Source organism: Panulirus ornatus, chromosome 52 (assembly GCF_036320965.1).
Source record: "Panulirus ornatus isolate Po-2019 chromosome 52, ASM3632096v1, whole genome shotgun sequence".
Taxonomy (NCBI): domain Eukaryota; kingdom Metazoa; phylum Arthropoda; class Malacostraca; order Decapoda; family Palinuridae; genus Panulirus; species Panulirus ornatus.
The window spans coordinates 12,199,792-12,211,811 of NC_092275.1; the positions used below are offsets into that span (position 1 = coordinate 12,199,792).

The 12,020-nt window shown below is 43.4% G+C and overlaps 1 protein-coding gene across 3 annotated transcripts in view; it reads left to right on the plus strand.

The window, feature by feature from the left end:
- The window catches only part of LOC139765065 (FAD-dependent oxidoreductase domain-containing protein 2-like), a 114,212-nt gene that overhangs the window by 55,140 nt on the left and 47,052 nt on the right, over window positions 1-12,020 (plus strand). For all 3 annotated transcript variants that reach the window (XM_071692173.1, XM_071692175.1, XM_071692174.1), the window contains exon 3: window positions 8,882-9,048. In XM_071692173.1, the coding sequence (XP_071548274.1) occupies window positions 8,882-9,048 (167 nt within the window). The remainder of the gene's footprint in view (window positions 1-8,881; window positions 9,049-12,020) is intronic.

Genomic DNA, 12,020 nt, shown 5'->3' on the forward strand with positions numbered 1-12,020 from the left:
CGTCCGTAAATTTGATTCAGTATACCTGTGAGTATGGTGGCAGACTTCCTGTATGTGGGGACTTTATTCCCTCGTGTCTCGCGAGTACTTGACAAATTTCCTTTATGGTTTGATATGTGGATGTGCCGCGAGGTGGTGCTGTAGCTGGTGTGATGAATGAAATACCGTCTTGTTAATATGATACAAATAACTAATTATGCCGACTCGCTGTCTCGGAAGGTTAGTAGTGGCTGTTGGAGTAAAGGAGAGAGAGAGAGAGAGAGAGAGAGAGAGAGAGAGAGAGAGAGAGAGAGAGAGAGAGAGAGAGCATCACCGGAGAGTAAGGATTAGCGTCTTGCAGCCAGCCACACAGGATGCCAGACAAGAGTAGGATGAGGTGAGGTCGTGCCACACCAGCTCAACCTGCTAGCAACATCTTCATGTGCTGCTTGGTCAGTACCTTCGATCCCACCTTCAGACCCCGGTCGATACCTCTCTCGCTCGAGATATTTATGAACATTTCACATTTGTGCTGGTGTTTTGCAACACCTTGTTGTTTGTTCTGTTGTCTGAGCTGTGTAGTTTCCTTCCTCTCGAGTCCAGGGTTAGACGGAGGGAGACGTGTGTGTTGGCCTTACTGTACACGAACACTATACTGCTGATGTTGGTTTAAACTCGACTGGTTCTTGTAAGACGGAACACAACATGATCAACATTACTAGAGGAACACATGATATGCTGTTGTTTTAATATTGCTGTCAAACCAACCTATGGTATGATTAACTGTATTCCTTTTATTATGTTGTACATCTTCAATTCATAAAACACGAGTAGTTCAAGTAACTGTTTTATCTAAATATGATTAAGAAATATAGATAATTTGGATGGAATTTTCGAGTGAAAAATGGAGGAAAGTTTACGTCGTCAGGTCGATAAATGTAATCTAATTCAGGGCAAAGTCCTGGCGAGCCGGGGCTGGCCTGCATGACCCCGTCTCCCCGGCTGACTTGATATTCAAAACCTGCCTCATTGCCGTACCTGACCAGCCAGCCAGCCAGCGAGGGTCATGCGTGAGCCTGAGGTGTGGGTGTGGGCCTGAGGTGTGGGTGTGGGCCTGAGGTGTGGGTGTGGGCCTGAGGTGTGGGTGTGGGCCTGAGGTGTGGGTGTGGGCCTGAGGTGTGGGTGTGGCTTTTAGTTGAATGTGTGTAGGATGTTTTGTCGCCTCGCTAATCCTCTCTCTCTCTCTCTTCTCTTCTCTTCTCTCTCTCTGCAAAAGCTGGGGAAACTGAGGCAATGGTTCACCTCCTGGTCTGATACAAGATAGCAGAGATGCACACACCGGCAGTTATCTTGGTCCCCAGTTGTCGTAGTGATATCTTGCTCTCCTGTTATCGATTGAGATATCAGGTTTATATCGTCATTCGCATCCTTGTCTTCACATTTATCAGTGTCATAATGTTTTCAAAGCAGCCCTCATCATCATGTTCCTCATCTGATGATATGATTCACACCATCATTACTCAACCGTCATTACTGGCATGATCATCACTGTAGCTGTATCATCAGTATATCATCATTGTATCATAACTGGCCATCACCACCCTCACCCTCATCATCACTATCATCCTCACCATCCTCACTATCACCATTAACATGATCAAAACAACATTAGCAGCGAGCGAGCAGCACCATACAGTCCCGTTCTCCAACCTTATTACACTGCTCCTCTGGTTGGATGGGGGGTTGAGGATCACATCCAATCACGCAGTGCCAATAAATGCCGAGGCCTCGCCCTTAATGACTCCAGCCAGGAGCTAAGTGGTAGTTACGAGAGATAATTAAGTGGAATGGGAGGCCCGAGAACCCTCTCCCAACATGGCGATCCTGTTGTGCTTACGTCATAATATGTGTTGTATTTGAGTCACTGTTTTCAAATAGTATCTGTTGTGTTTGTATGAGTGTTTTTGTATAGTATCTGTTGATTTGTGTCACTTCTCTCAGATAGCATCCATATCGGATAGTATCCTAAATTTTTCATCATTCCTTCCTCATTGTTCCATCACGTTCCTCAGTCACCCCTCACATCCTGGCCCTGGCCCGGCTCGTTCCTCCTACTCAGAACACCGTCAGTGTTCCTCGTACGAGGCGTCTTCCCTACGTTCCTTAGGTTTGTGGTCAGCGGACTGGGAGGAGCAGGTCCACGTAGCCTCTCTGAGCACCGTTAGTCTCGCCTGGATGGACGACCAACCCTGCCTGGCTGCACCACCTCCTCCAGGGGTACATACACCCTGATACTGTGTGTGTTTATACATACCATACGTAGACAGATAGATACAAGGTGGTGATACACTCATCGAAACAAGGTAGAAGGTGGTGATACACTTATTGTAGAAACGAAAGAATACACGACTTTGATACTATGGTCTACACACTGACACAACTTGAAATCTCAAGGTCTTGAGCAAAGTGTTTACTGCTCGTCAGAACCAGTCGAGACTTCGTACTGTGATGACTCGAGAACTCTCCCTTTGGTTTGGTTTGGCATTATTACCTGAAAGTGAAATCTTAAGTTCCAGTTTATATATATATATATATATATATATATATATATATATATATATATATATATATATATATAATCTTTTTTTTTTTTTTTTGCTTTGTCGCTGTCTCCCGCGTTCGCGAGGTAGCGCAAGGAAACAGACGAAAGAAATGGCCCAACCCACCCCCATACACATGTATATACATACGTCCACACACGCAAATATACATACCTATACAGCTTTCCATGGTTTACCCCAGACGCTTCACATGCCCTGATTCAATCCACTGACAGCACGTCAACCCCGGTATACCACATCGATCCAATTCACTCTATTCCTTGCCCTCCTTTCACCCTCCTGCATGTTCAGGCCCCGATCACACAAAATCTTTTTCACTCCATCTTTCCACCTCCAATTTGGTCTCCCACTTCTCCTCGTTCCCTCCACCTCCGACACATATATCCTCTTGGTCAATCTTTCCTCACTCATTCTCTCCATGTGCCCAAACCATTTCAAAACACCCTCTTCTGCTCTCTCAACCACGCTCTTTTTATTTCCACACATCTCTCTTACCCTTACGTTACTTACTCGATCAAACCACTTCACACCACATATTGTCCTCAAACATCTCATTTCCAGTACATCCACCCTCCTGCGCACAACTCTATCCATAGCCCACGCCTCGCAACCTGTATGGTTGTTGGAACCACTATTCCTTCAAACATACCCATTTTTGCTTTCCGAGATAATGTTCTCGACTTCCACACATTCTTCAAGGCTCCCAGGATTTTCGCCCCCTCCCCCAACCTATAATCCACTTCCGCTTCCATGGTTCCATCCGCTGCCAGATCCACTCCCAGATATCTAAAACACTTTACTTCCTCCAGTTTTTCTCCATTCAAACTTACCTCCCAATTGACTTGACCCTCAACCCTACTGTACCTAATAACCTTGCTCTTATTCACATTTACTCTTAACTTTCTTCTTTCACACACTTTACCAAACTCAGTCACCAGCTTCTGCAGTTTCTCACATGAATCAGCCAACAGCGCTGTATCATCAGCGAACAACAACTGACTCACTTCCCAAGCTCTCTCATCCCCAACAGACTTCATACTTGCCCCTCTTTCCAAAACTCTTGCATTCACCTCCCTAACAACCCCATCCATAAACAAATTAAACAACCATGGAGACATCACACACCCCTGCCGCAAACCTACATTCACTGAGAACCAATCACTTTCCTCTCTTCCTACACGTACACATGCCTTACATCCTCGATAAAAACTTTTCACTGCTTCTAACAACTTGCCTCCCACACCATATATTCTTAATACCTTCCACAGAGCATCTCTATCAACTCTATCATATGCCTTCTCCAGATCCATAAATGCTACATACAAATCCATTTGCTTTTCTAAGTATTTCTCACATACATTCTTCAAAGCAAACACCTGATCCACACATCCTCTACCACTTCTGAAACCACACTGCTCTTCCCCTATCTGATGCTCTGTACATGCCTTCACCCTCTCAATCAATATCCTCCCATATAATTTACCAGGAATACTCAGCAAACTTATACCTCTGTAATTTGAGCACTCACTCTTATCCCCTTTGCCTTTGTACAATGGCACTATGCACGCATTCCGCCAATCCTCAGGCACCTCACCATGAGTCATACATACATTAAATAACCTTACCAACCAGTCAACAATACAGTCACCCCCTTTTTTAATAAATTCCACTGCAATACCATCCAAACCTGCTGCCTTGCCGGCTTTCATCTTCCGCAAAGCTTTTACTACCTCTTCTCTGTTTACCAAATCATTTTCCCTAACCCTCTCACTTTGCACACCACCTCGACCAAAACACCCTGTATCTGCCACTCTATCATCAAACACATTCAACAAACCTTCAAAATACTCACTCCATCTCCTTCTCACATCACCACTACTTGTTATCACCTCCCCATTTGCGCCCTTCACTGAAGTTCCCATTTGCTCCCTTGTCTTACGCACTTTATTTACCTCCTTCCAGAATATATATATATATATATATATATATATATATATATATATATATATATATATATATATATATATATATATATATATATTCTTAAAGAAAATAGATCCTATTGGTAGGTTCCACTCGTAAACTTACAAGGATAAAGGCGTGTATTTTGACCTTTTGAACACGACAGTATGACCCATGAGTATGATAGCCTAACTTTTCATGACCCATAACACTCATGTCAAAGGCTAAGCTATCATAAGTAGGAATCGGAAGGTTCTGCTTAAGGGGTTGAGGTGTAGTCCTCTTAACATTAGAACGTTGATTGTGGGTTAAGATTTAATCATATGAATTTAACTGTACTGCATGAAATGTTATGACGAATTTTGTGTTCACAGTAACACCATTGGTGGGACTTACAGTAATGATGGTGACAGAAATATGTAGGATGTGTAATATTCATTACAAAAACTTGGGTAGCTCTTCCATCATCTTTTGTTTATTGAAACGTACTCCAGAATAGTTTAATGTTTCCTATATAACATGAATGATATCTTACCTGTCTGAGACTCCTGTATATTGAAAGTCTTTTTGAAAAGGACAGAAGAAATCACTTGAACTCTCAGCAAAGGTTATTTTTAAAAATTTTCGCCGTTTGCTTCCCAGGACACAGAAGGGTACTAAATGTCACTACGAGACAGGCAGAGTACTTCACCAAGCTGCACTTGCCGGATACTCAACTAATGTGGTTTTGTCTTGATACTATGATATGTGACAGTAGTTTACGTGTATGTTAGTGGCAACTGGTATGTGTCACCTTACAGAAGGACACTTAGGATTTCAATGTCTTTTTTAATGAAACTTTGTGAGTGTTAATGTTATAGTTTTTTTTTTTATTATACTTTGTCGCTGTCTCCCGCGTTTGCGAGGTAGCGCAAGGAAACAGACGAAAGAAATGGCCCAACCCCCCCCCCCATACACATGTATATACATACGTCCACACACGCAAATATACATACCTACACAGCTTTCCATGGTTTACCCCAGACGCTTCACATGCCTTGATTCAATCCACTGACAGCACGTCAACCCCGGTATACCACATCGCTCCAATTCACTCTATTCCTTGCCCTCCTTTCACCCTCCTGCATGTTCAGGCCCCGATCACACAAAATCTTTTTCACTCCATCTTTCCACCTCCAATTTGGTCTCCCTCTTCTCCTCGTTCCCTCCACCTCCGACACATATATCCTCTTGGTCAATCTTTCCTCACTCATTCTCTCCATGTGCCCAAACCACTTCAAAACACCCTCTTCTGCTCTCTCAACCACGCTCTTTTTTATTTCCACACATCTCTCTTACCCTTACGTTACTCACTCGATCAAACCACCTCACACCACACATTGTCCTCAAACATCTCATTTCCAGCACATCCATCCTCCTGCGCACAACTCTATCCATAGCCCACGCCTCGCAACCATACAACATTGTTGGAACCACTATTCCTTCAAACATACCCATTTTTGCTTTCCGAGATAATGTTCTCGACTTCCACACATTCTTCAAGGCCCCCAGAATTTTCGCCCCCTCCCCCACCCTATGATCCACTTCCGCTTCCATGGTTCCATCCGCTGCCAGATCCACTCCCAGATATCTAAAACACTTCACTTCCTCCAGTTTTTCTCCATTCAAACTCACCTCCCAATTGACTTGACCCTCAACCCTACTGTACCTAATAACCTTGCTCTTATTCACATTTACTCTTAACTTTCTTCTTCCACACACTTCACCAAACTCAGTCACCAGCTTCTGCAGTTTCTCACATGAATCAGCCACCAGCGCTGTATCATCAGCGAACAACAACTGACTCACTTCCCAAGCTCTCTCATCCCCAACAGACTTCATACTTGCCCCTCTTTCCAAAACTCTTGCATTTACCTCCCTAACAACCTCATCCATAAACAAATTAAACAACCATGGAGACATCACACACCCCTGCCGCAAACCTACATTCACTGAGAACCAGTCACTTTCCTCTCTTCCTACACGTACACATGCCTTACATCCTCGATGAAAACTTTTCACTGCTTCTAACAACTTTCCTCCCACACCACATATTCTTAATACCTTCCACAGAGCATCTCTATCAACTCTATCATATGCCTTCTCCAGATCCATAAAAGCTACATACAAATCCATTTGCTTTTCTAAGTATTTCTCACATACATTCTTCAAAGCAAACACCTGATCCACACATCCTCTACCACTTCTGAAACCACACTGCTCTTCCCCAATCTGATGCTCTGTACATGCCTTCACCCTCTCAATCAATACCCTCCCGTATAATTTACCAGGAATACTCAACAAACTTATACCTCTGTAATTTGAGCACTCACTCTTATCCCCTTTGCCTTTGTACAATGGCACTATGCACGCATTCCGCCAATCCTCAGGCACCTCACCATGAGTCATACATACATTAAATAACCTTACCAACCAGTCAACAATACAGTCACCCTTTTATAGTTTTATCATGTATAATAAATTTGACTTCTTGTTGGTTGCCTCGCTAATGCAGTTCTTTTCTTCTATAGTCTATATTCATTACTATTTTACATGTTGTGTGAGTGTTATGATATCTGCAAAGGATGTGATACACATTCATTGTGTATATGGTTCTTTACATTGATGTATTAGAAGTAACAATATGTAGGCCCTCATTAGCCAGTTTACCTGGTATGAAACTATTAAACTGTTACTTCCGTATTAGTCCAATCAGTATCACAACCTCTTTCGGAAATTCGTCAATCTTTTTATGAAGAAAACTGACCAACAACCCGTGCAGGAGAGTGAGGACAGGCCGATGGCTAGTGATGTGGGCAGGGCGGTCGGTGGGTCCTCGAAGCCTTGATAACACACCGTCTGGAAATACTGGCACACATGTATTGCTCATGCACGGAGCGCCACCAGACAGCAGTCTTCACTGTGCGAGTCCCCATAACCAGGTAGACAGAACGTGACTTCAGCAGTTGATTTTGCCCTCATATGTAGACTGACAGTGGAAATACCCGCGGTAGAAATAACCATATAGATATATCACGTCTAGTTGAAATAATGGTGGACATTAATGATGTTTTGGGAAGACTTGTGGAGACTGCTGGCCATGTGAAGATGCTATAGTCATGGTATCCCTTGTATCGGTAACACCGCTGGTCATGGCTCAGGAGACAAGGTTTACCCCAACTGAAGGTATCAGAAGGATACATCATGGATCATAGCCACAGTTATAATACTCCTCATGTGTGCTTGAGTCTGTGAGCTCACTGAGATCTTTGGCAGGCTATATCTAAGCTCAGACCGTCGGCCGTGCTCTAAGCTCAGAATATCGGCCAGTCTCTGAGCTTAGATCGTCGGCAAGGCTCTAACTGAGCTCATATCGACAGCTGGTCTCTAATCCAGCTCATTTTAAGAACTCAAGGAAGTCACTCAAGTTGTCTTCAGATAGTCTCATCCTGGTCAAATGAATAATATTTCTGACGGTTGGAAGCAGAGCGTCGTCAGGCAATTTGTAATTAGTCGCTTTGTCTCAGTTCTTAGTATTGCTCAAGCAGGAATTTGATCGACAACTCAAGTGTTATTATGCTCAACGTAAGAGAGTTCGATTTTGAAGAAATTCCAGGGATCGCGGTGTTTTCAAGTTCCTTAGGCACAATGGTCGTAGGCAATTTGGTCTTCAATGTGATCGTTAAGGATCAAAGGCCAAAGACATAACGTAGTATGAGGTGGTAGTGGGATGGTGGAACCAGCTCTCGTGTCCGACAACTGTAGAGGTCTCTTTGACTTCAGACAAAGAGGGTGATGTGTGGTACTAACACTCCATTCTGGGGATCACACACTACCTAGCCTTTGTCACACCCAGTCAACCTTGATGCCACATGTACCTGGCTTACCGTGCGAGAGTGTGCTCCTGGACTCTCGTACGCAGTATAAGGGCTCTCGCCATGGATAGCTCATTAGAACTTTTTTATTTCAGGTAGACATCACCTTTTTCTGTATGATTACAAAGGTGTACGTCACATGTCAACAGAATTTTCCTTAACCTGATGTGCTTTGGTGGCGATTAACGATTCACGCACCATTCCATTTGGGTCCCTCCAACCCGTATCCTCCCCAGCCCTTACAGTCTGCCATTTTAAGTCTCACTCACATTCCCCAACTGATCCAGGCGGCTGATCTGGTATTCATCTTGCTCGCCATCTTCCAGTCCATTTATTCTTCCGCTCTTATCACTCCTCCTGCCGACTGTCCTCAGCCACTAACACCTGGCGTTCTTTGCCCGACAGGGAGCTTCTTCAGCGTGTACCCGCGCCACCGCCGCCTAATCAGTATCAACAAACGGCATACAGGCCGCACCAACCATGACTTCAACCTCCGCCATGACTGGAACTCACTCCTCTCGGACGACGAGCACCTTCTCTTCAAGCACTTCTCCACAGACTTCTTCCCTGAGGTATGGCCCCCACACTGTTTAAAGTTATGAAGGATAGAGGGAATACAGTGTACTAATGTGGCCCTACACTTACATCTTGTACTCAGGCAGGGAGGAGGGAAGATAGCTTACCGTTGCATACCTAGAACCATGGATAGATGGATACGTGTCACGTAAAATTATACATTGCAATAGGGAAATAGGGTTTCATTGTACAGAAACAGAAGGTTGCATTATTAATGGAGGTGATGCTAGATACCAAGATGGACAGTTTTAGACATGAATTCTTCAGGAAGATGCATGGATTATAGAGTTAGGTTCACAATTATATATATATATATGTATATATATATATATATATATATATATATATATATATATATATATATATATATATATATATATGTGTGTGTGTGTGGCATGAGAAGAGTGGGAGGTGGGTTGATTAGAAAGGGTAGTGAGTGGTGGGATGAAGAAGTAAGAGTATTAGTGAAAGAGAAAAGAGAGGCATTTGGACGATTTTTGCAGGGAAAAAATGAAATTGAGTGGGAGACGTATAAAAGAAAGAGACAGGAGGTCAAGAGAAAGGTGCAAGAGGTGAAAAAAAGGGCAAATGAGAGTTGGGGTGAGAGAGTATCATTAAATTTTAGGGAGAGTAAAAAGATGTTCTGGAAGGAGGTAAATAAAGTGCGTAAGACAAGGGAGCAAATGGGAACTTCAGTGAAGGGCGCAAATGGGGAGGTGATAACAAGTAGTGGTGATGTGAGAAGGAGATGGAGTGAGTATTTTGAAGGTTTGTTGAATGTGTTTGATGATAGAGTGGCAGATATAGGGTGTTTTGGTCGAGGTGGTGTGCAAAGTGAGAGGGTTAGGGAAAATGATTTGGTAAACAGAGAAGAGGTAGTAAAAGCTTTGCGGAAGATGAAAGCCGGCAAGGCAGCAGGTTTGGATGGTATTGCAGTGGAATTTATTAAAAAAGGGGGTGACTGTATTGTTGACTGGTTGGTAAGGTTATTTAATGTATGTATGACTCATGGTGAGGTGCCTGAGGATTGGCGGAATGCGTGCATAGTGCCATTGTACAAAGGCAAAGGGGATAAGAGTGAGTGCTCAAATTACAGAGGTATAAGTTTGTTGAGTATTCCTGGCAAATTGTATGGGAGGGTATTGATTGAGAGGGTGAAGGCATGTACAGAGCATCAGATTGGGGAAGAGCAGTGTGGTTTCAGAAGTGGTAGAGGATGTGTGGATCAGGTGTTTGCTTTGAAGAATGTATGTGAGAAATACTAAGAAAAGCAAATGGATTTGTATGTAGCATTTATGGATCTGGAGAAGGCATATGATAGAGTTGATAGAGATGCTCTGTGGCAGGTATTAAGAATATATGGTGTGGGAGGCAAGTTGTTAGAAGCAGTGAAAAGTTTTTATCGAGGATGTAAGGCATGTGTACGTGTAGGAAGAGAGGAAAGTGATTGGTTCTCAGTGAATGTAGGTTTGCGGCAGGGGTGTGTGATGTCTCCTTGGTTGTTTAATTTGTTTATGGATGGGGTTGTTAGGGAGGTGAATGCAAGAGTTTTGGAAAGAGGGGCAAGGATGAAGTCTGTTGGGGATGAGAGAGCTTAGGAAGTGAGTCAGTTGTTGTTCGCTGATGATACAGCGCTGGTGGCTGATTCATGTGAGAAACTGCAGAAGCTGGTGACTGAGTTTGGTAAAGTGTGTGAAAGAAGAAAGTTAAGAGTAAATGTGAATAAGAGCAAGGTTATTAGGTACAGTAGGGTTGAGGGTCAAGTCAATTGGGAGGTGAGTTTGAATGGAGAAAAACTGGAGGAAGTGAAGTGTTCTAGATATCTGGGGGTGGATCTGGCAGCGGATGAAAACATGGAAGCGGAAGTAGATCATAGGGTGGGGGAGGGGGCGAAAATTCTGGGAGCCTTGAAGAATGTGTGGAAGTCGAGAACATTATCTCGGAAAGCAAAAATGGGCATGTTTGAAGGAATAGTGGTTCCAACAATGTTGTATGGTTGCGAGGCGTGGACTATGGATAGAGTTGTGCGCAGGAGGATGGATGTGCTGGAAATGAGATGTTTGAGGACAATGTGTGGTGTGAGGTGGTTTGATCGAGTAAGTAACGTAAGGGTAAGAGAGATGTGTGGAAATAAAAAGAGCGTGGTTGAGAGAGCAGAAGAGGGTGTTTTGAAATGGTTTGGTCACATGGAGAGAATGAGTGAGGAAAGATTGACCAAGAGGATATATGTGTCGGAGGTGGAGGGAACGAGGAGAAGAGGGAGACCAAATTGGAGGTGAAAAGATGGAGTGAAAAAGATTTTGTGTGATCGAGGCCTGAACATGTAGGAGGGTGAAAGGAGGGCAAGGAATAGAGTGAATTGGAGCGATGTGGTATACCGGGGTTGACGTGCTGTCAGTGGATTGAATCAAGGCATGTGAAGCGTCTGGGGTAAACCATGGAAAGCTGTGTAGGTATGTATATTTGCGTGTGTGGACGTATGTATATACATGTGTATGGGGGTGGGTTGGGCCATTTCTTTCGTCTCTTTCCTTGCGCTACCTCGCAAACGCGGGAGACAGCGGCAAAAAAAAAAAAAAAAAATATATATATATATATATGTATATATATATATATATATATATATATATATATATATATATATATATATATATATATATATGTGTGTGTGTGTGTGTGTGTGTGTGTGTGTGTGTGTGTGTGTATGTGTGTGTAATATTTCAATTTCTAGAAGGGGAAACAGAAGGAGTCATGTAGGGAGCGCTCATCCTCCTCGAAGGCTCAGATTGAGGTATCTAAATGTGTGTGGATGTAACCAAGATGACAAAAAAAGGAGAGATAGGTAGTATGTTTAAGGAAAGGAACCTGGATGTTTTGACTCTGAGTTAGAAAAAGCTCAAGGGTAAAGGGGGAGAGTGGTTTAGGAATGTCTTGGGAGTAAAGTCAGGGGTTGGTGAGAGGACAAGAG